This window comes from Aquarana catesbeiana, linkage group LG10 (assembly GCF_042186555.1).
Source record: "Aquarana catesbeiana isolate 2022-GZ linkage group LG10, ASM4218655v1, whole genome shotgun sequence".
NCBI lineage: Eukaryota > Metazoa > Chordata > Amphibia > Anura > Ranidae > Aquarana > Aquarana catesbeiana.
This window is the reverse complement of record NC_133333.1, coordinates 81,617,904-81,640,592: the sequence shown is the minus strand read 5'-3', so window position 1 is coordinate 81,640,592 and position 22,689 is coordinate 81,617,904. Positions and strand designations below refer to the sequence as shown.

At 47.9% G+C, this 22,689-nt stretch overlaps 1 protein-coding gene across 1 annotated transcript in view; it reads left to right on the top strand.

Moving 5' to 3' along the window:
• LOC141110754 (excitatory amino acid transporter 2-like) overlaps positions 1 to 22,689 on the top strand; it is a 470,509-nt gene that overhangs the window by 381,581 nt on the left and 66,239 nt on the right. Inside the window, exon 7 of the mRNA XM_073602336.1 lies at positions 13,035 to 13,268. Within this exon, the coding sequence (XP_073458437.1) occupies positions 13,035 to 13,268 (234 nt within the window). The remainder of the gene's footprint in view (positions 1 to 13,034; positions 13,269 to 22,689) is intronic.

Below are 22,689 nucleotides of genomic sequence, written 5' to 3'. Positions count from 1 at the left end.
GCCAGAAAAAAAGCCCTGGATACATTGTTACATATAAATTGCACAAAAATGACATATAAACACCCAAAATGTCATTTCTCTGATATAAAATAATTCAAGTCAAAGTCAACGTTTAACCCTCCTGGGATCAAGACCTATGTCTCATGGATCCAGAAGGATTCTTGCTGACTTAAATGGCATATGAAATTACCTCCCCCAGTGTTTATTAACCCTCTCAAGGCCTCAAAATCTAAGGCATTTAGGATCCCTATTATGAAAGTTCCTGAAGTGCTTAGAGACATTGGGGGTTATTTACAAAAGGCAAATCCACTTTGCACTGCAAGTGCACTTGAAAGTGCACTGAAAGTGCACTTGGAAGTGCAGTCGCTCTAAATCTAAGGGGTAGATCTAAAATGAGTGGAAGCTCTGCTGACTTTATCATCCAATCATGTGCAAGCTAAAATGCTGTTTTTTATCTTCCTTGCATGTCCCCTCAGGTCTACAGCGACTTTACTTCCAAGTGCACTTTCAGTGCACTTGCAGTGCAAAGTGGATTTATCTTTAGTAAATAACCCCCATTATGTGTTCTTAGGCATGTTGTTGATATGTTCATTTATATATCCTGTCCTGGATTATCTGGTTCCATTGTCGCACCTACCAACTGCTCTCATCCCATCTGTGGATACAAGCGTATTTGACCTTCTGTTAAAGTGGTTGTAAACCCATTACAACCACTTTAACCTACAGGTAAGCCTAGATTAAGGCTTACCTGTAGGTGCAAGAAATATCTCCCAAACCTAAAAGATTTAGGAGATATTTGCAGAAATAGCGGCACGATGTCTACGGTGCATGCGCCGTAGACATCGGGCGCAGGCGCACTTAGCATGCCGTTTCTAACGGCAAACATGCCGTTAGTGGCGGCACCAGCTCGCATGCGCGGGAGTGACATTATCAAGGCTCCGGCCACTCACAGCGCCGGAGCCGCGATACCCGGAAGTCACTCCGGGATAGATGGCGACATCAGAGAAGGCGAATGAAGGTCGATGCGGGGGCTTCAATCTCAGGTAAGTAATTCATAATGAGCTAGTATGCTATGCATACTAGCTCATTATGCCTTTGTCTTGTAGGGTGTATTTTATTTTTTTTCAGAGGCTTTACTTCCTCTTTAACTCAGAGGTCCACCATATCTGGTAAGAGTATTAACTTGTTGGTGGAGGATCAGTCACTCAGAACATTCAGCATTTTAGTGGATTGTGTCTCTCCTCACGAGGTGTCCCCGCCTTTTACTGTTGAGAATCCATTGGTTTCTTCACATGTGTTTATGGACTTATTTGTTTATTGCGCTGCACTAATTTTACTTTTTTACAAATATATCAGAGGTGTTGTGATTAGCCTATAGTGTACAGCTTGCATTTTTCTCATATCTGATTTTTGTGTGCGCTGATTGTTTCTATTATTTCATATGATCACTTATACTGCTTTACTCATTCTAGCTCTGTTGACACGAAAATGCAAGAAAATGGGTTCAAATGATTGACTAGATGGTATAGAGTCCCCACCAAACTTGCTAGAATCTACCCAGTTTCCTCGGATCCTTGTTCGGAGGACTGCGGGCATAGGGATTAGTTATTACACTTCTGGTGGGAATGCCCTAAGTTACAACCCTATTGGCAGGACATCAGAACCCAAGTAAATATCATCTTGAATATTGATCTCCCTGACTCCCCAATGGGGTTTCTCCTTCATGTCCCCACCATCCCTCTCAGCCTTTATCGAAAGTCGGTGCTGCCCCACCTTCTGAATGCGGCTAGGAGGTTGATCCCTGTCTACTGGAAAAGGAGCCAAATTCCAAGCCGCTCAAAATGGTTTTATCTCGTGAACGATATTCTGGCTGCAGAGGAGTGGATGGCGACATGTAAGGACAGACATGACAAATGGTATGGGGTTTGGGCCACTTGGATTCATTATGTTGATGAGGCCCAGACAGACATACAACCAATGCGTACCGGTTCTGTGGAAGAAGTTTAACTGTCAGAAGTGTTTTAGACTTGACTTGATCCTCTGAGATATTTGATATATGACTGCTCATACATCACAGTAGAGTGCTTCTTTTCTTTTATTATTTTGGTTTAAATATTTTATGTTCCCTTTATCTGTCTGCCCATTAACAGTTTTTTTGCCCAAATTTGTGGTGTTTGCTCATCTTTTACGCTAAGTTTAATAGTAGGGCCAGAGACAAAATATTGTTGATATCGTTCATATGCTTCCACGACCACTAAGTACACACCTCCATCTCCAGCACCCTCTATGTTGGATGGCCATTCGGGCCTTATGTTGTGTACATTGACTAATACCCACTTGGGTTGTTTTGCCTTTCCTTTTTTGATGTCTGTTTTACTTTGTTGCTATCGTCTTTTTGATTGTTTTGTCAAAATTGCAAACATAAAGATTATATAAAAAAAAAAAAAGGGGGAGACAGTGGGGGAATCAAGACCATCCCAGAGTTCCCAGAATTTTAGAAAATACTTCCCCACAATAGCATCATGTGGTAAGTGAGACACTAACCCCGCCTGATGATATAGGTTACCTTTGGGGGTCTCAAACACTCAACACTAGCCTAAGGATACTCTTGGGTGTCCCCATGCACACAAATAACAGCCACCTTGTTATTCCCAGAGACCTCTGTAGTAACTAATTCAGCTTTTACCAATGTTACCAGGCTACCTGAATCCAGCAACACAACAATATTTCTACCATTACATCTTACCCGACACTGGATGGTCTGGTCATAGGGTGGAAAATCTGTGAGTCCCTGGGAGAGGCGGTCAGGTTCTCTGTAGCTAAGTACCTCTCAACCACATCCACAAGCTTGTCAGCTGTTTCTGGGTCTCCATGGCCTACCTGCTTTTGGATGGCAGTAGGAAGAGATCTCAGGAACTGATCCATAACAACAAGTTCCACAATCTTTGGTGCGGGCAAAGTCTCTGGCTGCAGCCACTTCCTGCTCAGGTGAATGAGATCATACCTTTGAGACCTGGGGGGGGGGGGGGGGGTTCAAGCCAGAAAGTCCACTTATGCACACGCTGAGCCCGGACAGCCAGGGTGACACCCAGCCGTGCCAATATTTCTGTTTTTAGCACAACATAGTCTTTTGCTTGGTCAGGCTCTAGGTCATAATAAGCTTTCTGCAATTCACCAGATAACAGTGGGGCCACCAGTTCAGCCCACTGCTCCTTAGGCCACTTTTTCCTTTCAGCAGTCCTTTCAAATGTGGTCAAAAACACCTCAGGATCAGCCTCTCCAGTCATTCTTGGCAGTAAACGGCTCACACAAAATGATGCGATGCCTCACTGGTTGAGGATGTTGCTGCATTAAAGTCTCCACTTGTGGTTGGAGTCTCTGCTCCTGCTTCTGCAACAGGTCTATGAAGAAAGTCTCAGATTGCTGCTGGGCTTCTTGCTGAGCTTCCAGACTCTGCTGGTGAGATTGCTGCTGAGCTTCCAGACTCTGCTGCTCTAGTTCATTTGCATGCCTTTGCTCTAGATTTGCTTGTTGTTGATTGGCATTTGCCACAACAAGCTGTCTCAGCAATACTTCCATGCTGGCCTTTATTTTAAAAAAACTGCCGCATCCTCCACCAACTGTGAGGGGGTTAGCTCGGCAGCGGGTGTGTGTGACCCCCTGGATGAGTTTACTACACAAAAGTAGGCATAGCAAACAGCATTGAAGGTGAAAAAAACAAAGGTGTGGTTTATTTAGACTATATACAATGGAAAAATTACAGCAAAACAAAATGAAGCATGAAAATAAATCCTTGCCAATTTGGCCACTTACTACACACACAGGTTACCTATGTGTGCTGCCCCCAGCACCTAGCTCCCTGTTTTAGAGGTTTACCACACAGGCTTTGTCTCACAGCACAGGACAGGTATCATTCTCTCCAGTCTACACAGACACAAAACTGGTTCCAGGATGGAGCACCCTCTCTAAGCATGCTGGGAATTTCGTAGAGGCTCTATTTAGCAAACTTACTTCAGCTGGGCTCATTAACTCACCACTGCAGGACTCTCAGCACTGCATAGTGCAAAATGTGGTAATGTAAAATAGGCAATGTACAGTGTGGAGTGTACGGTGGCAGGTATTATGTGCAGGAGAGGAGTATGGGTTGTACGGCGGTGGGTAGTATGTGCAGGAGTGGAGAGCGGAGTGTACAGCGATGGGTAGTATGTGCAGAGAGAGGAGTGCGAAGTGTATGATGTTGGGCAGTATGTGCAGAAGAGGAGTGCAAAGTGTATGGTGGTGGGTAGTATGTGCAGGGGAGCGGTGCGGAGTGTATAGTGGTGGGTGGGATGTGCAGGAGAGGAGTGCCATGTGTATGGAAGTGGGTAGTATGTGCAGGGAGAGGGGTGCGGAATGTATAGTGGTGGGTGGGATGTGCAGATCGAGGGGTGTGGGGTGTATGGTGGTGGGTAGTATGTGCAGGGAGAGGAGTGCGGAGTGTATGGCGGTGGGTGGGATGTGCAGGGAGAGGAATGCGAAGTATATGGCGGTAGGTAGCATGTGCAGGAAGAGGGGTGTGGAGTGTATGGCGGTGGGTAGTATGTGCAGTATGTATGTAGTATGTGCAGGGAGAGGAGTGTGAAGTGTATGGTGGTGGGTAGTCATGGCCAAATTAAGAGCATTTTGGGCCTGGTGCTGAGGATTTTGGTGGACCTTAATCTCTGTGCATCGGCACGCGTCCTGAGGTGAAAGTGAAAGGGTGGCAGGCCCAATGCTATGGAAGTCCCAGGCTTTCATAAGAGCCCTGCATCCCTGTGCGTGGCATGCCCTGGGGTGAGGTTGAAGGGCACTGTGCAGACCTAACACAACACTACAGAAGCTGAATACCTGGCTTACATTAGGACTGCCCATGGTGCTCATTATTAATCCTGCCATGTCAAGGTGACGCATGTGGAATGCAGGACCTTTCAGGCCATGGGAGATTTCTCCCTGTCGGCCCATTGCTTTTCGCGCATAGCCTGTTCTTTTTGGGCGGCTGGGCCCAGGGCTTTTCTTCTCAGAGAATAGGTGCAGGAACCCCACCCCCTTCTCACAGGGGCGCACGCCACATCATAGGGTGGCTGTGGGCAAACTGTAGAGTGGGAGGGTCTTAAAGGGACGTTGTTCAATAAAACCAGAAATGCATAACACAGGGTTCAGGAGAACAAGAGCGTAATACACAGCGCTGGGTTCAGGAGAGCTTAATACACAGAGCGCTGGGTTCAGGACAGCGTAATACACAGAGCGCTGGGTTCAGGATAGCATAATACACAGAGCGCTGGGTTCAGGAGAGCGTAATACACAGAGCGCTGGGTTCAGGAGAGCGTAATACACAGAGCGCTGGGTTCAGGAGAGCATAATACACAGAGCGCTGGGTTCAGGAGAGCGTAATACACAGAGCGCTGGATTCAGGAGAGCGTAATACGCAGAGCGCTGGGTTCAGGACAGCATAATACACAGAGCGTTGGGTTCAGGACAGCATAATACACAGAGTGGTGGGTTCAGGACAGCGTAATACACAGAGCGCTGGGTGCAGGAGAGTGTAATACAGAGAGCGCTAGGTATAGGAGAGCATAATACACAGAGCTCTGGGTTCAGGAGAGTGTAATACACAGATTGCTGGGCTCAGGAGAGCATAATACATAGAGTGCTTGGTTCAGGATAGCGTAATACACAGAGCGCTGGGTTCAGGAGAGCGTAATACACAGAGCGCTGGGCGTGGGTTCAGGAGAGCGTAATAAACAGAGCGCTGGGTTCAGGAGAGCGTAATAGACAGAGTGCTAGGTTCAGGGGCAGGGGTGTAACTAGAAATCACAGGGCCCCATAGCAAAATGTTGTGAGGCCCCCCCCCCCCCGCAAACAGCCCCCCCACAAAAAAATGGCAGGGCTTAAATTAAATAGTGGGCATGGCTCAAAGGGGGTGTGGTTCGAGTCTGAGATAAAGAGGGAAGGGAAGGGACAGATCCTACACCACAATAGCAATATATGTATTCCAGAAAGTTTAACAATCAACAGATAAAGATACTCCAAACACCTGGTGTTGGCGCTTCAATCACTCTCACCTGTGCCCAATGCAGCGTGACCAGTGCCCAATGTGGCCTGTGTGTTCCCGATGCAGCGTGGCCTGGCCGTGCCCAATACAGCCTCACCTGTGCCCACCTGTGCCCAATGCAGCCTCATCTGTGCCCAATACTGCCTCACCTGTGCCCAATGCAGCCTTACCTGTGCCCAATGCAGCATGACCCCTGCCCAATACAACCTCACCTGTGCCCTCCTTTGCCCAATGCAGCCTCACCTGTGCACAATGCAGCCTCACCTGTGCCCAATACTGCCACACCTGTGCCAATCCAGCCTCACCTGTGCCCAATACTGCCACACCTGTGCCCAATACAGCCTCACCTGTGCCCAATACAGCCTCACCTGTGCCCAATACTGCCTCACCTGTGCCCAATGCAGCCTCACCTGTGTCCAATGCAGCCTCACCTGTGCAGAGAAAGAGGCAAGCCAGTGGCGGAACTACCGGGGAGGATAAGGAATGCATACTGCAGCCCTCAAATGGCTATTGGTGAACGTGGGGCTGCACGGTCCCCCAGCCAGGGGAAGTGAGGAGATGAAGAGGCGAGCTGTGCATACGAGCAGAGAGCTGTAAGAGCTTGCATTAGAATTTCCTGTGTTCCCAGGGCTCCCTGTCACATAGCCCCACCTCTTGGCCCGGCTCCTTTGATGACATCACATGTCTCACATAGGACCGGCGTTCTGTCTATCAAAGAGGTGGGGCTATGTGACGGGGAGCCCCGGGAACACAGGAAATTCTAATGAAAGCTATTGCAGCTGAGCTCTCTGCTCGTACAGACAGCTTGCCTCTTCCTCTCCTCACTTCCCCTGGCTGGGGGACCGTGCGGGTGGTGCTCGCCCCCGCAGTATGCATTCTTCATCCTCCATACGGGCCCCTCTCGGCTGTGGGCCCCATAGCGACCGCGTGGCTCGCTATGGCGGTAGTTCCGCCACTGTTCAGGAGAGCATAATACACAAAGCACTGGGTTCAGGAGAGTGTAATACACAGATTGCTGGGTTCAGGAGAGCATAATACACAGAGTGCTTGGTTCAGGACAGCATAATACACAGAGCGTGTGTTCAGGAGAGCGTAATACACAGAGTGTTGGGTTCAGGAGAGCGAAATACACAGAGCGCTGGGGTCAACACATAATACACAGAGTGCTGGGTTCAGGAGAGCAAAATACACAGAGCGATGGGGTCAGAACGTATTACACAGAGAGCTGGGTTCAGGAGAGCGTAATGCACAGACCGCTGGGTTCAGGAGAGTGTAATGCACATGTGGCATTGGTGAGGCTGCATTGATGAATACTGGTGAGGCTGCACTGATTGCCAATGGTGAGGCTGCACTGATGGGAAATGCCCATCAATGCAGCCTCACCAGTGCCCATTAATACAACCTCATCAGCACTCAGTCATCAGTGCCTATCAATACAGCCTCATTAGTGCCCAGCCAGCAGTACCCATCAATGCAGCCTCATCAGTGCCCAGCCATCTATCAAAAAAGGTGCATCATAGCACAGAGTGGTACTGTGGATACAGGAACAGTAAAAAAGTGCCGCGTCCTAAAAAGTGCCCAGCGATCAGTACCCATCAGTACTATCAGCACCCATCAATACAGCCTCATCAGTGCCCAGCCATAAGTACCCATCAACACAGCCTCATCAGTGTCCAGCCATCAGTGCTCATTATTTGCAGCCTCATCAGTACTCAGCCATCAGTTCCCATCAATTACATCAGTGCCCATCAATACCATCAGTACCCATCAATACCACCAGTATGCATTAATACCATCAGTATCCATTAATGTAGCCTCATCTGTACCCATCAATACCATCAGTGCCCATAAATACCATCAGTACCCATTAATACAGCCTCATTGGTCCCCAGCCATCAGTGCCCATTAATACAGCCTCGTCATCAGTGCCGGCCACATCCCATCAGCCTTACCTGGCTGTGCTCAGGCATCGAGGAGAGCCACCGCAGCCCGCAGCTGGTTTACACAGAGCAGGCCCCCGGGGATCTCCCACTTGCCCAGCGCGTTCAGTGTCACACTAAGTCCCGCCTCCCGGACTGGGTGGGCTCCTATGATAGACAATCATAGGAGCCAATTTCATTTTTTAGTATTTGTTTTTTCATATTTTCAAAATGCTTTTTGGGGGCCAGTGAATGGTGTCAGGAGAGCAGTGCACAGTGTCATAAAAGAAGGACACAGGGGGCTGGAGGAGGACACAGAGGGGCCGGAGCAGGACACAAGGGGACAGTCGAGGGTGATCAATGCAGGTCACAGTGGGCCCCCCCCTTGGGGGCCAGTGTGCAGTGAACACCCTGCACACATGGATGATACGTCAATGCGTTACATATCATAGAGACCGGTATTGTGGTACTATTAAAGCTTATTGAAATTTCCATACATTAGAGGGCTCCCCCATTGTTGTTAAGTTATTGATAAGTAAGTTATCGCTGCATTTTTTTAAAAAAATTTTGTGTTGTGGGAACACATAGCAGCAAGCCTTTTACTGACACTTTTTTATTTTGCCTCCAGTAGTTTATTGTAAATAGTAGTGTGGTGATTACTGATTATACTAAAGATCAGCATGTGGCATTAATAAACATTGACAGATTTCAGTTGTGCCCCACCAGGCGCCTCCCCCCCATGGACAATGTGCTTGGCTGCTGAGTTCATCTTCCCATTTCTTCACTCAGTGCACTGATAGGCACTGATTGGCAGCACTGACGGGCACTGATTGGCAGCACTGATGGGCGGCACTGATTGACAGCACTAATGGGCACTGATGAGGCTGCACTGATGTGCACTGATTGGCAGCACTGGTGGGCACTTCTAGGTGGCACTGATTGGCAGCACTAATAGATTGGCAGCACTGATGGGCACTGATAGGTGGTACTGATTGGCAGCACTGATGGGCACTGATTGGTGGCACTGATGGGCACAGATTGGTGGAACTGATGGGCACAATAAATAACCGCAAACGCAATACGTGTTTTCATCATGTTCCATAGACCTGTACAAATAAAGCATAATTTTGTGCATGGAGAGAAAAATCTCAGCCACCGCACACCATACAAGCTTGGTGTGTAATAGGTGATAGCAACCTCAGTATAGCTCCATCCAGGCCATGCGCCCTGACATATTTTGCCCCATCCACGGGGTCATGACTACGCCCCATGGGTGAGGTGAAACATGTCAGGGGGCATGGCCCAGATGGAGTAGGCTGAGGCTGCTATCACCTATTACATGCTGGCCTTCTATGGAGTGTGGTGGCTGAGAGTTTTCTCTACTTGTTCTGTGGATTCCATGGAGTTAGGGCGGACACCTAGCCTGACCTGCACCTTCAGTGGAACACACTGAATGAGGGACATAGATGCCAGAGCAGAGATCCTAAAGTCGGTTTAGGTTCATAATTTTGTACACGTCTTCAAAATGGGAACATGTACAGTCAGGTCCATAAATATTGGGACATCGACACAATTCTGATCTTTTTGGCTCTATACACCACCACAATGGATTTGAAATGAAATGAACAAGATGTACTTTAACTGCAGACCTTCAGCTTTAATTTGAGGGTATTTACATCCAAATTAGGTGAATGGTGTAGGAACTACAACAGTTTGTATATGTGCCTCCCACTTTTTAAGGGACCAAAAGTAATGGGACAACTGGCTGCTCAGCTGTTCCATGGCCAGGTGTGTGTTATTCCCTCATTATCCCATTTACAAGGAGCAGATAAAAGGTCCAGAGTTCATTTCAAGTGTGCTATTTGCATTTGGAATCTGTTGCTGTCAACTCTCAATATGAGATCCAAAGAGCTGTCGCTATCAGTGAAGCAAGCCATCATTAGGCTGAAAAAACAAAACAAATCCATCAGAGAGATCGCAAAAACATTAGGTGTGGCCGAATCAACTGTTTGGAACATCCTTAAAAAGAAAGAACGCACCGGTGAGCTCAGCAACACCAAAAGATCCGGAAGACCACAGAAAACAACTGTGGTGGATGATCGAAGAATTCTTTCCCTGGTGAAGAAAACACCCTTCACAACAGTTGGCCAGATCAAAAACACCTCAGAGGAGGTAGGTGTATGTGTGTCAAAGTCAACAATCAAAAGAAGACTTCACCAGAGTGAATACAGAGGGTTCACCACAAGATGTAAACCATTGGTGAGCCTCAAAAACAGGAAGGCCAGATTAGAGTTTGCCAAACAACATCCAAAAAAGCCTTCACAGTTCTGGAACAACATCCTATGGACAGATGAGACCAGATCAACTTGTACCAGAGTGATGGGAAGAGGAGAGTATGGAGAAGGAAAGAAACTGCTCATGATCCAAAGCATACCACCTCATCAGTGAAGCATGGTGGTGGTAGTGTCATGTCGTGGGCATGTATGGCTGCCAATGGAACTGGTTGTCTTGTATTTATTGATAATGTGACTGCTGACAAAAGCAGCAGGATGAATTCTGAAGTGTTTCGGGCAATATTATCTGCTCATATCAGCAAAATGCTTCAGAACTCATTGGACGGCTCTTCACAGTGCAGATGGACAATGACCCGAAATATACTGCAAAAGCAACCAAAGAGTTTTTTAAGAAAAGAAGTGAAATGTTATGCAATGGTCAAGTCAATCACCTGACCTGAATCCGACTGAGTATGCATTTCACTTGCTGAAGACAAAACTGAAGGGAAAATGCCCCAAGAACAAGCAGGAACTGAAGACAGTTGCAGTAGAGGCCTGGCAGAGCATCACCAGGGATGAAACCCAGCGTCTGGTGATGTCTATGCGTTCCAGACTTCAGGCTGTAATTGACTGCAAAGGATTTGCAACCAAGTATTAAAAAGTGAAAGTTTAATGGATGATTGTTAATCTGTCCCATTCTTTTGGTCCCTTAAAAAGTGGGAGGCACATATACAAACTTTTGTAATTCCTACACCGTTCACCTGATTTGGATGTAAATACCCTCAAATTAAAGCTGAAAGTTTGCAGTTAAAGCACATCTTGTTCGTTTCCTTTCAAATCCATTGTGGTGGTGTATAGAGCCAAAAAGATTAGAATTGTGTCGATGTCCCAGTATTTATGGATGCCAGAGCAGAGATCCTAAAGTCGGTTTAGGTTCATAATTTTGTACACGTCTTCAAAATGGGAACATGTACAGTCAGGTCCATAAATATTGGGACATCGACTCAATTCTAATCTTTTTGGCTCTATACACCACCACAATGGATTTGAAATGAAACGAACAAGATGTGCTTTAACTGCAGACTTTCAGCTTTAATTTGAGGGTATTTACATCCAAATCAGGTTGTAATTCCTACACCATTCACCTAATTTGGATGTAAATACCCTCAAATTAAAGCTGAACGTCTGCAGTTAAAGCACATCTTGTTTGTTTCATTTCAAATTCATTGTGGTGGTGTATAGAGCCAAAAAGATTAGAATTGTGTTGATGTCCCAATATTTATGGACCTGACTGTAAATGGTGCTTTATGGAGCATCAGGAAAGCAAAAGGAAGGTAAGTATGGGCTACTGGGCAGACATTACATTAACTTGTTTTATCCTGTGCAAGCAGATAACAGGTTCAAGATAAGCCTTTCAGCTTTTCAGGCTTCCAGGGGCGGCCCATTCATTAAGGGTGCACGGGTGCCTCCCCCTTCATTCATGCATCCGGGCCCCTTCCAGGACACCAGAACATGGACTGTAAAGCGGGGAGGCTGTTTTTTGTAAGCACCGATTAGAGCCAGATAAGCTTCAATATAGGGTGGGCTCGGGTCGCAAAGAGTTCACTCCAGTCCCATCCAGGTTTGTTACAACAGCAAATGAATTCGCTGTTATAACACTGATCCTCTTTCCGGACAATCAGGAAGCCAGTTTTGACATCGGTCACCCGACTGGCTGAAAGTTGGATGCCTAGGAGGAGGAGAGGGGAAGCTGGAAGCCACCATGGAGGAAAGGACACAGAGCCACGGAGCCATTGCACCACGCTGCCTGCTGCCTGCCACCTGATGGGGCAAGTGCCAGACCAACCGGCAAACAGCAGGCGGGGGGGCTGCCACTCGGGGGGATCGGGTGCTGCTCTGGGTGGGTGGTTGTTTGCCCCACCCTCCAAAAAAAACACCAGCCGCCACTGCAGGCTTCTATATTGGCTGCTCTTATAGAGGCTCTTTGACCAGGTAGCAGTAAAGCAAAAACCCATTTTCTCTATTTCATTAAATTTCCCTACTTATTACTTTTGCCATTTTAGCTGTGGATAGCACTATTTGTAGACTAATCATTTAATATGAATGCATTTTTTCATTACACTTTTTTTACAGCAATATTTTTTGCTGCTTCTATTAGTGTAGACTTACAAGTATAGGGCAATATTTCCAATTAACATCATTAAACAGAATCACATGCCATGAAGGAGGTATTTGATTTTCAATTATCTTTAAAGTTGTTAGGTTACATTACTGACCTCTCCATCTTGTTACAGTATGTGACTGTCATGCTAATCCAATAGCGTCAATGCTTTCTGAGCCACAAACCCAAGACCTATATGAATTTATTTCTGTGGATGCATGCTTGTTCTGGGTCACCTTCAGGGCTGGAAGTCATAATTTGTATATTGAGAACCCCATGTACAGGGGTTCTGGAGGTGACCAAGAGGATAAAGAATGTCATGTGTATACACTTATTGGTTCCTGCAGATTTACATTAAATTGCCATCATCTTCTTCTTACTATTTGAAATTTAACATTTGAATGACAATAGAATTCCCTGAACTTATTGATGGGGCACTATGAATGTTATTGAAGCACTTCATACTACAGTTTCTTCTGTCTGTGGCTATTTGTGTCCCACTTTGTGCATTGTTCTTATTTATCGTTTTCCTCTACAGTAGGAAAGCAGGCTTTAGAAATATGTTCAGTATTCCTTTTTTATTGTTTACTAACAATGTCTCTTCTGTTTAGGTACTCACCTCTTGGGATTGCCTCTCTTATCTGTGGAAAAATTGCAGGCATCAAAGATCTAGAGACCGTTGCCCGGCAGCTGGGCATGTACATGGTTACGGTGATTGTTGGCTTAGTGATCCATGGAGTCATGATCCTGCCACTTATATTTTTCTCCATCACCAGGAAAAACCCCTTTAATTTCTATGCTGGCATATTCCAGGCATGGATCACTGCACTTGGGACAGCTTCCAGGTATTAACAGATAATCCATTAGAGATAATAGTTTGAAAAACAGAGGCACAAATAAATCTTTCCTAAATGCCTGTACTCGCATTTCATTTCTAAGCAACAGTTCAAATATATACAGAGCAACAACAAATGCGATAGCCCCAAATCATGTCTGGAGTACATAATCTCTGTTGGTGTGTTCTATAAACCCATAAATAATATGTGCAAATCATTTTATTTTTTGTTTACAAATGATTTTTATTTCATAGCAAAGAAAAAGACATACAATCAGATACGAAACATAGCCATGCACATAATATCTGATACCATCTCATATTCAAGCCGATGGGGGCCACATAACGAGTGGCAGATGGTTACATACAGCATTAATAAGGTTATCCATGTCCTGTGGCTGTCATGTATCTGGAACTAGCATATATGCATAAGAGAAAATTGAAGAGGTATACCAAATACAAAATCATATGGAAGGGGAAGGGGGAGGGGAACACTGGCACTCCAGCTGTAAGGTAGATTGTGTATGTATGCCAAAACAAACCTGAACCTTAAAAACCATATGATGACCAGGAGGCCCATTTCCTTTCAAATACTGGCATAGTGTCCATCAACGTGTGGCGGATTCGTTCCATAAGACTAATTGCTTCCATACATCTTAAAACTTGGTCCCAGGAGACTGCTTGCTCAGTGTACTGCACTGAATAGCATGTGGGCAAGTTTCTGAGCTGGGGGGTAGCCTCTGGGTGTTCTGCGAAAAAGAGGCACATCTGATACGTCAGGGTATGGTGAATCCCAGTGATTTGAGCAACCTTGGTAGCTATCTTCTGCCATAGGGGGTGCATAACTCTACAGCTCCAAAATATATAGAGATGTGTGCCTCGATTGGGGCGACCTCTAAAGCCATTAACCGGGACCAAGGGGCAAAATCTATTCAATCTTGAAGGTGTATAGTACAATGTGGTGTGGAGTATTACCACTGTCTCCTTTACCGCCATATATTTCGTACATTTGTGCATATTTGACACCACATCTAACCAATCCTCAGGGACCATCTCTAGACCCGTTTCAGCTTCCCAATTGAGCATTGCTAGTGATTTTATGGGGAGGATTCATTCATTTAGATATTGATACATGGTTGAGATAATGCCCTTATCTCTAGAGGAGAACCTACACATGTTCGAAAGTATTGGTGGTATTTGTCACCTCCCTGTGGTAGTGAGTGGAATCGAAGTGTCTAATCTGTAAATATTTATAGAACTCTGTTCTAGGTAGGGCATGTTTTTCTTGCAGAAAGGTGAAAGGGGGTTCTTGGGTCAGGGCATCTAGAGTGGTTAAGCCACTCTGTGTCCAGTGGGAGAAATCTTGGATAGAGTGGAATGCAGAAGGGAATCTAGTGTTGTATAGAAATGAGGCTAAGTGAGGACTGTGGGGTGCCAGTGAGTACGATGATTTATATAGAGACCACAACTGTAATGATTGGCCCACTACTCTATTCAATGGTGTCAGATCTTTGGGCCTAATTTGGTCTAACCAAAGGAGACCTGGGAGGTAATACAGGTCCACCGAGGTCTGGTCAAATTGGAGCCATGGCACGCCCCCAGGGACAGGGTGGGCGTGCCATTGTGCCAATTGCACCAATCTGGCTGAAGCATAGTAAAGCCATAAGTGTGGTAGTCCCAGTCCACCCAGGGCCGTTGGTCAGTAAAGTAGTCTTTTATTCAAACGGGGCTTCTTGGCCTGCCAGATAAAAGCATTTACCTCCTTTTGAATCAGTTCTATGGTCTGACGGGAAACATATAGAGGCAAGGATCTAAAGTTAAATAGCAGCTTTGGGTGTATTGACATCTTGATGGCCTGTATCCTACCTAAAAATTAGATGTGGTAGGCAGACCACAGGCATAATAATTGCCGGATGCGAGAAAATACCTGGGGGTAATTAGCAAAGTAAAATTTACGGAGAGAAGTGGCCAATTTTACTCTTGGTAAGGTAATGCTTCCCCGCATAGAGCAAAGCTAAATGTGGACTGGATACCTGAAAGCATGTTTTGTGGGATATTGATCAGGAGTGCAGCACATTTCGACAAATTAACCCCTAGACCCGACAAGTTGTGGAAGGTACTTAAAGTGGGGATCAAGTTTGGCAAAGAAACCACAGGATCTGATAAAAATAAGAGGACATCGTCCTTTTTTTTTTTTACTTAATTTGAATTCCTGATCTCCTTTCCTATAACCCTTAATGTTGGGATTCAGGCAAATTGAGTGGGCCAGAGGTTCAATCGCCAAGGCGAATAGCAAAGGGAATAGGGGACATCCCTGCCTTGTCCCACGGCCCAGTGTGAAATACTCAGAGGTACATCCCAGGAGTTTAATGCGAGTGCGTGGGTGATGGTATAGCGCCCTGAATCCGTGCACAAATGCCCCTGAAACCCAAATTTGGTACGGACAGATTCTAAGTAGGGCCATGTCACGCTATCAAATGCCTTATGTATGTCAAGGCTTAGCAAAAGGACTTTTGGGAGAACATGTCAGCATCTTGTATTATATTAGTGGCCAAACGGATATTATCTGTGATTTGTCTAGTGGGGATAAAGCCTGTTTGGCCTGGGGAGATCAGCGTGGGAATAATAACGGAGAGTCTATCTGCTAGGAGGTGACCAAAAAGTTTTAGGTTGTTGTTTATGCAGTGGTGTATTTAGGTTTTGTGCTGCCCTAGGCCTGACTAAACTTGGGCACCCCCTAATTTAAATATGAACCACCCCTTCCTGTCAAGGCCACACCCCTTCCTTTTTAAGACTCGCCCTGTCATCTTCATCTGAGGAAGACAGAGGGACGTTGGGGGAGGAGGACAGAGAGGGTTGTTGTGGTGATCAATAAGGCCTAGAGAATAGCAGGTTAGGCACGGCTCAGTCCGTAAGAACAGTAATGGATAATGGCCAACAGGCCCTCTTACCAGACCCAGCGAAACCGCAACAGTGATCCTGTGGCTCTCTGGTGGTGCGGGTAAAGCGTGGCTCCCTCTCTGGTGGTGCGGGTAAAGCGTGGCTCCCTCTCTGGTGGTGCGGGTAAAGCGTGGCTCCCTCTCTGGTGGTGCGGGTACAGCGTGGCTCCCTCTCTGGTGGTGCGGGTACAGCGTTGCTCCCTCTCTGGTGGTGCGGGTACAGCGTGGCTCCCTCTCTGGTGGTGCGGGTACAGCGTGGCTCCCTCTCTGGTGGTGCGGGTACAGCGTGGCTCCCTCTCTGGTGGTGCAGGTACAGCGTGGCTCCCTCTGTGGTGGTGTGGGTACAGCGTGGCTCCCTCTCTGGTGTGCGGGTACAGCGTGGCTCTATCTGGTGGTGCGGGTACAGCGTGGCTCCCTCTCTGGTGGTGCAGGTACAGCGTGGCTCCCTCTGTGGTGGTGTGGGTACAGCGTGGCTCCCTCTCTGGTGGTGCGGGTACAGCGTGGCTCCCTCTCTGGTGGTGCGGGTACAGCGTGGGTCTATCTGGTGGTGCGGGTACAGCGTGGCTCCCTCCCTGGTGGTGCGGGTACAGCGTGGCTCCCTCTCTGGTGGTGTGGGTACAGCGTGGCTCCCTCTCTGGTGGTGTGGGTACAGCGTGGCTCCCTCTCTGGTGGTGCGGGTACAGCGTGGCTTTATCTGGTGGTGCGGGTACAGCGTGGCTTTTTCTGGTGGTGCGGGTACAGCGTGGCTTTATCTGGTGGTGCGGGTACAGCGTTGCTTTATCTGGTGGTGCGGGTACAGCGTGGCTCCCTCTCTGGTGGTGCGGGTACAGCGTGGGTCTATCTGGTGGTGCGGGTACAGCGTGGGTCTATCTGGTGGTGCGGGTACAGCGTGGCTCCCTCTCTGGTGGTGCGGGTACAGCGTGGCTCCCTCTCTGGTGGTGCGGGTACAGCGTGGCTTTATCTGGTGGTGCGGGTACAGCGTGGCTTTATCTGGTGGTGCGGGTACAGCGTGGCTTTATCTGGTGGTGCGGGTACAGCGTGGCTCCCTCTCTGGTGGTGCAGGTACAGCGTGGCTCCCTCTGTGGTGGTGTGGGTACAGCGTGGCTCCCTCTCTGGTGGTGCGGGTACAGCGTGGCTCTATCTGGTGGTGCGGGTACAGCGTGGCTCCCTCTCTGGTGGTGCGGGTACATCGTGGGTCTATCTGGTGGTGCGGGTACAGCGTGGCTCCCTCCCTGGTGGTGCGGGTACAGCGTGGCTCCCTCTCTGGTGGTGCGGGTACAGCGTGGCTCCCTCTCTGGTGGTGCGGGTACAGCGTGGCTTTATCTGGTGGTGCGGGTACAGCGTGGCTTTATCTGGTGGTGCGGGTACAGCGTGGCTCCCTCTCTGGTGGTGCGGGTACAGCGTGGGTCTATCTGGTGGTGCGGGTACAGCGTGGGTCTATCTGGTGGTGCGGGTACAGCGTGGCTCCCTCTCTGGTGGTGCGGGTACAGCGTGGCTCCTTCTCTGGTGGTGCGGGTACAGCGTGGCTTTATCTGGTGGTGCGGGTACAGCGTGGCTTTATCTGGTGGTGCGGGTACAGCGTGGCTTTATCTGGTGGTGCGGGTACAGCGTGGCTCCCTCTCTGGTGGTGCAGGTACAGCGTGGCTCCCTCTGTGGTGTTGTGGGTACAGCGTGGCTCCCTCTCTGGTGGTGCGGGTACAGCATGGCTCTATCTGGTGCTGCGGGTACAGCGTGGCTCCCTCTCTGGTGGTGCGGGTACAGCATGGGTCTATCTGGTGGTGCGGGTACAGCGTGGCTCCCTCCCTGGTGGTGCGGGTACAGCGTGGCTCCCTCTCTGGTGGTGCGGGTACAGCGTGGCTCCCTCTCTGGTGGTGCGGGTACAGCGTGGGTCTATCTGGTGGTGCGGGTACAGCGTGGGTCTATCTGGTGGTGCGGGTACAGCGTTGCTCCCTCTCTGGTGGTGCGGGTACAGCGTGGCTCCCTCTCTGGTGGTGCGGGTACAGCATGGCTCCCTCTCTGGTGGTGCGGGTACAGCGTGGCTTTATCTTCTGGTGCGGGTACAGCGTGGCTTTATCTGGTGGTGCGGGTACAGCGTGGCTTTATCTGGTGGTGCGGGTACAGCGTGGCTTTATCAGGTCTCCCCCAGCACAGTCCTCTCTTTTTCTTCCCCTGTAGCACTCTGCTGTTTCCTGGGTTCCAGGTCATTTCCCCCCCAGCGCATGTATGTTGGGGGACTGTAGCCTGTAGTATGTCTGTGGACATACTGGGGCCGTCAATCTTCTGGGACTACGTTTCCCATAATGCCCATTCCCATGTTTTTGGATTGGCTCTCTGCTATGACAAGAGCGGGCAGAGAGCCGGGCGGCGCTTAGGGGAACGAGCCGCTCTCCTCTCCTGTTCAACTTCTGCTGACAGGAGAAAGGAGGGGGGCGAGCGGGGGAAATACACAGCCGCTGTGTACAGCTCTCCTCTCCCTGTCACAGCGCCGCTGCCTGCGATGTGTGATCATCGCTTTGCCGATGGGGGGGGCGGTGGCTGCACCCACTACAACTGCTTCCTGGTGTCACCCGGGTGCAGTACGCCCCCCCCCCGCACTCCCATAGCGATCTCACTTAGATTTACTCCTCGGATGGCGGCCCTGCATGCGCAAGTCGGGAGGAGGATGCAGGTGCTTTTTTTTCGTGGGGGGGTTGCCGCCCCCCCACAAAGTGCCGCCCTAGGCCTGGGCCTTGTCGGCCTAGGCCTAAATACAGCACTGTGTTTATGACTGAAATAGGGTGGTAATTTTGGGGGAGGGTGTGATCCTTGTTTGGTTTTGGTATCAAAGACATATTCGCCATTAGCTTGTCATCTGGGAAGGTGTAACCTTTAAGTATATGATTATAAAGATTTTTAAGATGGGGGACTAATTGATTAGAACATTTTTTGTAGTAGGCGGAAGAAAAACCGTCTGGACCTGGGGCTTTTGAGGTTTCAGGGATGCAATTATAGCCCAGAGTTCATCCTCTCTGCAGGGGGCGTTCAGGGTTTTAATTTGCTCCTCAGACAGGGATGGGAGGGACATATTCTCCAGCCAGGATTTGGACGCGGGCCAGGCAGGGAAGAGGGGGCCGCTAATAGGTATTGGTAAAAATTGAAGAAGATTTTGAGTACCTCTAAGGGGTGGGTGACAGTATTACCCCTGTCATTCCTAAGTTTATAAGAGTGTGGAGGGTGGATGGTGAAATTCAGTTTTCTGGAGAACATTGCTGAAGCCGAGTTGCTGTGCAATAAAAACTTGGCTTTTGACCGTCTCAAGGTCTTTTCCATTTGCTCAGAGAGGATTGTGTCTAATTCGGTTCTCTTATTGTTAATCTGTCTGAGAGTGTCAGAGGAATGGGATTGGTTGTGTATATGGTACAGTCTAGTCAGCTCCCAGGAGAGTCTAGTGACCTTGTGGGCAGTCCACAAATAGTGGGGGGAGTATGTTGCGCGTTGGTGATGCGAAGTATTCATCTAAGCAGTCTGAGACTTTAGTAACCAATTCAGGATCTGAGAGAAGGCAGTCATTAAGGCGTCAAGTGGCGTTTGTTGGAGAAATGCCTATATGTGAAATAGCTAGCAGTACCGTGTGATGATCAGACCATCAGCAAGGATGTATGTTTGCTGAGTTTGAGTTGGCTAACAGGACAGGAGTACTGTAAATATAGTCTAGCCTAGAGTAACTGTCATGGGGTGTGAGTAGAAGGTATGGTCCCGAGCGCCCACATTGTGAGCCCACCAGGAATTTATAAGTTGATGGGAGCTGAGCAAACGGGCGAAGGTCTTTGGGAAAGCATTGGCATTACTTACAACTCGGCTTCTTTCCAGCCTTGAATGTGCCACCAGATTAAAGTCTCCTCCAATCACTAGGTGAGGGGAAAGATATCTGTCTAGTACCTGAAAGAATGAAGTAAAGAAAGAAGCTTGTGAGTCATTAGGAGCGTAAACATTTGCCATGGTAATTGCTGTGCCGCAAATCTAGCCCTGAATTATCAGAAATCTACTTGTGGGGTCCTTGTACATATGCTGCACATCCAGTAAAACTGAATTTTTAATAAATATAGCCACCCCCCTAGACCTAAAGTCATATGTAGTAAAAAAATGTTGCTTATAAAGGAGGTCAAAGTAGCTAGGGTGGTTGGATTCTGAGAAGTGGGTCTCCTGAAGGAGCAATATGTCTGCTCCCAGGTGTCTATAGGACCTAAAGGCTTTCCTTCGCTTCTGTGGAGAATTAAAGCCTTTGACGTTATGCAAAATTATCTTAATACCTAAAAGTATATCCTAAAGGGAGGATAATTTGAGTAGATGTCTGGGAGAGGTGGTCATCAGCTGGTTAACCCCTAACGGGAGTTGGAAACATCAAGGTACATACACTATAAGGCATACTGTAAGAGTTATATCCCATATTTTCTGAGAAAGTGCCTTCAAACAGCTATAACATTCTGTGCCATAAACAAAAAAAGGAAAAATGAAAGGCATGAAAAAAAAATAAAAAAACAACATGAGTTCTAGTATTGAGAGAGTCAGGGGGGAAAAAGAAAAAGAAAAAACATTTCTTCCCCGCCGACTAACAGAAAAAAACACTTGGAGGACTATATAGTACAATACTTTTAAACGAAAATGAACCTCTAAAGTTCAATACAGATTCTCTCACCTGGACCAGAGGCCCGGATGTCCACTCTCTGGAGGGCTTCCTGTGGCCAACAATCTGGGCCTGTGTGAATTTAGAGCAGGGGGTCAATCAGGGGGCGCAACGAGACCTAGTAGCCGTCCTGCGACACATGTTATAGCAACAAAAAAGGGAATAGGAAAGTTATCAGTATATTATAGTTACTATAACCGATAATCTTCTCCATATGATTAATCAACCAGGGAGTCAAAGGGGTGCGTCAGTGCATCAATTCACGAAGCTCCTGTCGTTGTTGGCTACGATCCCGTTGGGGAGAGGGGGTGGCCCAGATCGGCGTTGGACGTGGAATAGAAGGCTGCCTGGGTAGGTGTTCAGGGGCTAGGAATCCCAACTTGATCAACAACTCTTTGCCTTCCGGTAGCGTGGTGACCATATAAGGGTGCCCTTGTGAGGGACCTGCAATTTAAAGGGGAAGCCCCATCTATAGCGAATTCTAGCCGACTGAAGTACAGTGGTGACTTCTTTCAGTTCCCTGCGTTTCTCCAGTTTCACAGGAGAAAGATCCGGATAGATCTGGAGCTTGGTCTCATCCAGTTGTATATTAGGAGTATTGCGAGAGGCTCTCGGTATCTCTTCTTTGATGAGATAGTATTTGAGGCAAAGCACAATGTCCCTCTGTGGTTTATCATCTGGTGGTTTGAGGCGCAGAGCCCTATGGATTCTGTCACAGCCAAAAGAGGTATCTGGGGTATCAGGTAACAGGGACGGGAACAGTCTATTAATTGCTGGGAGTAAATGTGTGATTTGTTCTGGGACCCCCTAATCCTCAGATTGTTACACCTGTTCCTGTTGTCTAAATCTTCAAGGTTAGTTTGCAGCTGGGTAACCATCTCTGCAAGGAATTCATGGTCTCTGCGGGGATCAGAATAGGCCAGGTGGAGTTTGTCATGCTTTGTCTCTAACATGTCTGTTCTCCCCCCAGTGCTGCCAGTTCCTGCGTCAAAGTATTAGTAGACTTGTGGCGCTCAACTTGAAATTTGTCAGCAAGTTTTTCGTACTTGGCTTACAGGCTGGCATCCAGCTCGGCCTTTGTGAGATGTACTGTGTACTCACAGTCTTCTGAAGAGTGAGCTGGGCTGTGGGCTGCTGCCTGAGCGTGTGGTTGCTGTGCGCCCTTTTGCGATATTCCGTTCTGCTCCCAGACCCGGAGGAGATAGTTGGTCAGGGAATTCTGAGCTGGCTTGCAGCGGCGTGACATGTGTGTCGACATGCACCAATATGTCCCCCAGGGATGCGGGCAGTTTTGGAGAAAATCTGGTGCAAAATGGCCCCAGGTCAGTGTTGTAAGTCTCTGCAGCCTGCGGAGCTCACACTACAGGTGTCCTTCGCTCATCGCACTGCGCATGCGCCCCCGTGCAAATCATTTTATATGCAAAAAAAAGTAACACGTTCACTGTGTGATCTGTTATATGTTATGTGACTGATGCATCAATTTTTTTCATTGAAAGCTGAATTCCAGGCAGATCCACTTTCTCCTGTTTTATTAATAAAAATTAGATTTTTTCTACAGACTTACCTGTAAAATCCATTTCTTGGAGTACATTATGGAGCACAGAGCAGGCTATAATCATAACTATGTGGGCTATGCACCACCTATAGGTGAATGGACACTGGCAGATCAGTCAAACAGGAAGTCCTCCACTATATAACCCCAACTATACAGGAAGCACCTCAGTTTTGTAGCAAGCAATGAATTCCCAGAAAAGAGGGGAGGGACCTCTGTGTCCCATGATGTACTTCAAGATATAGATTTTACAGGTAAGTATGTAGAAAAAATCCAA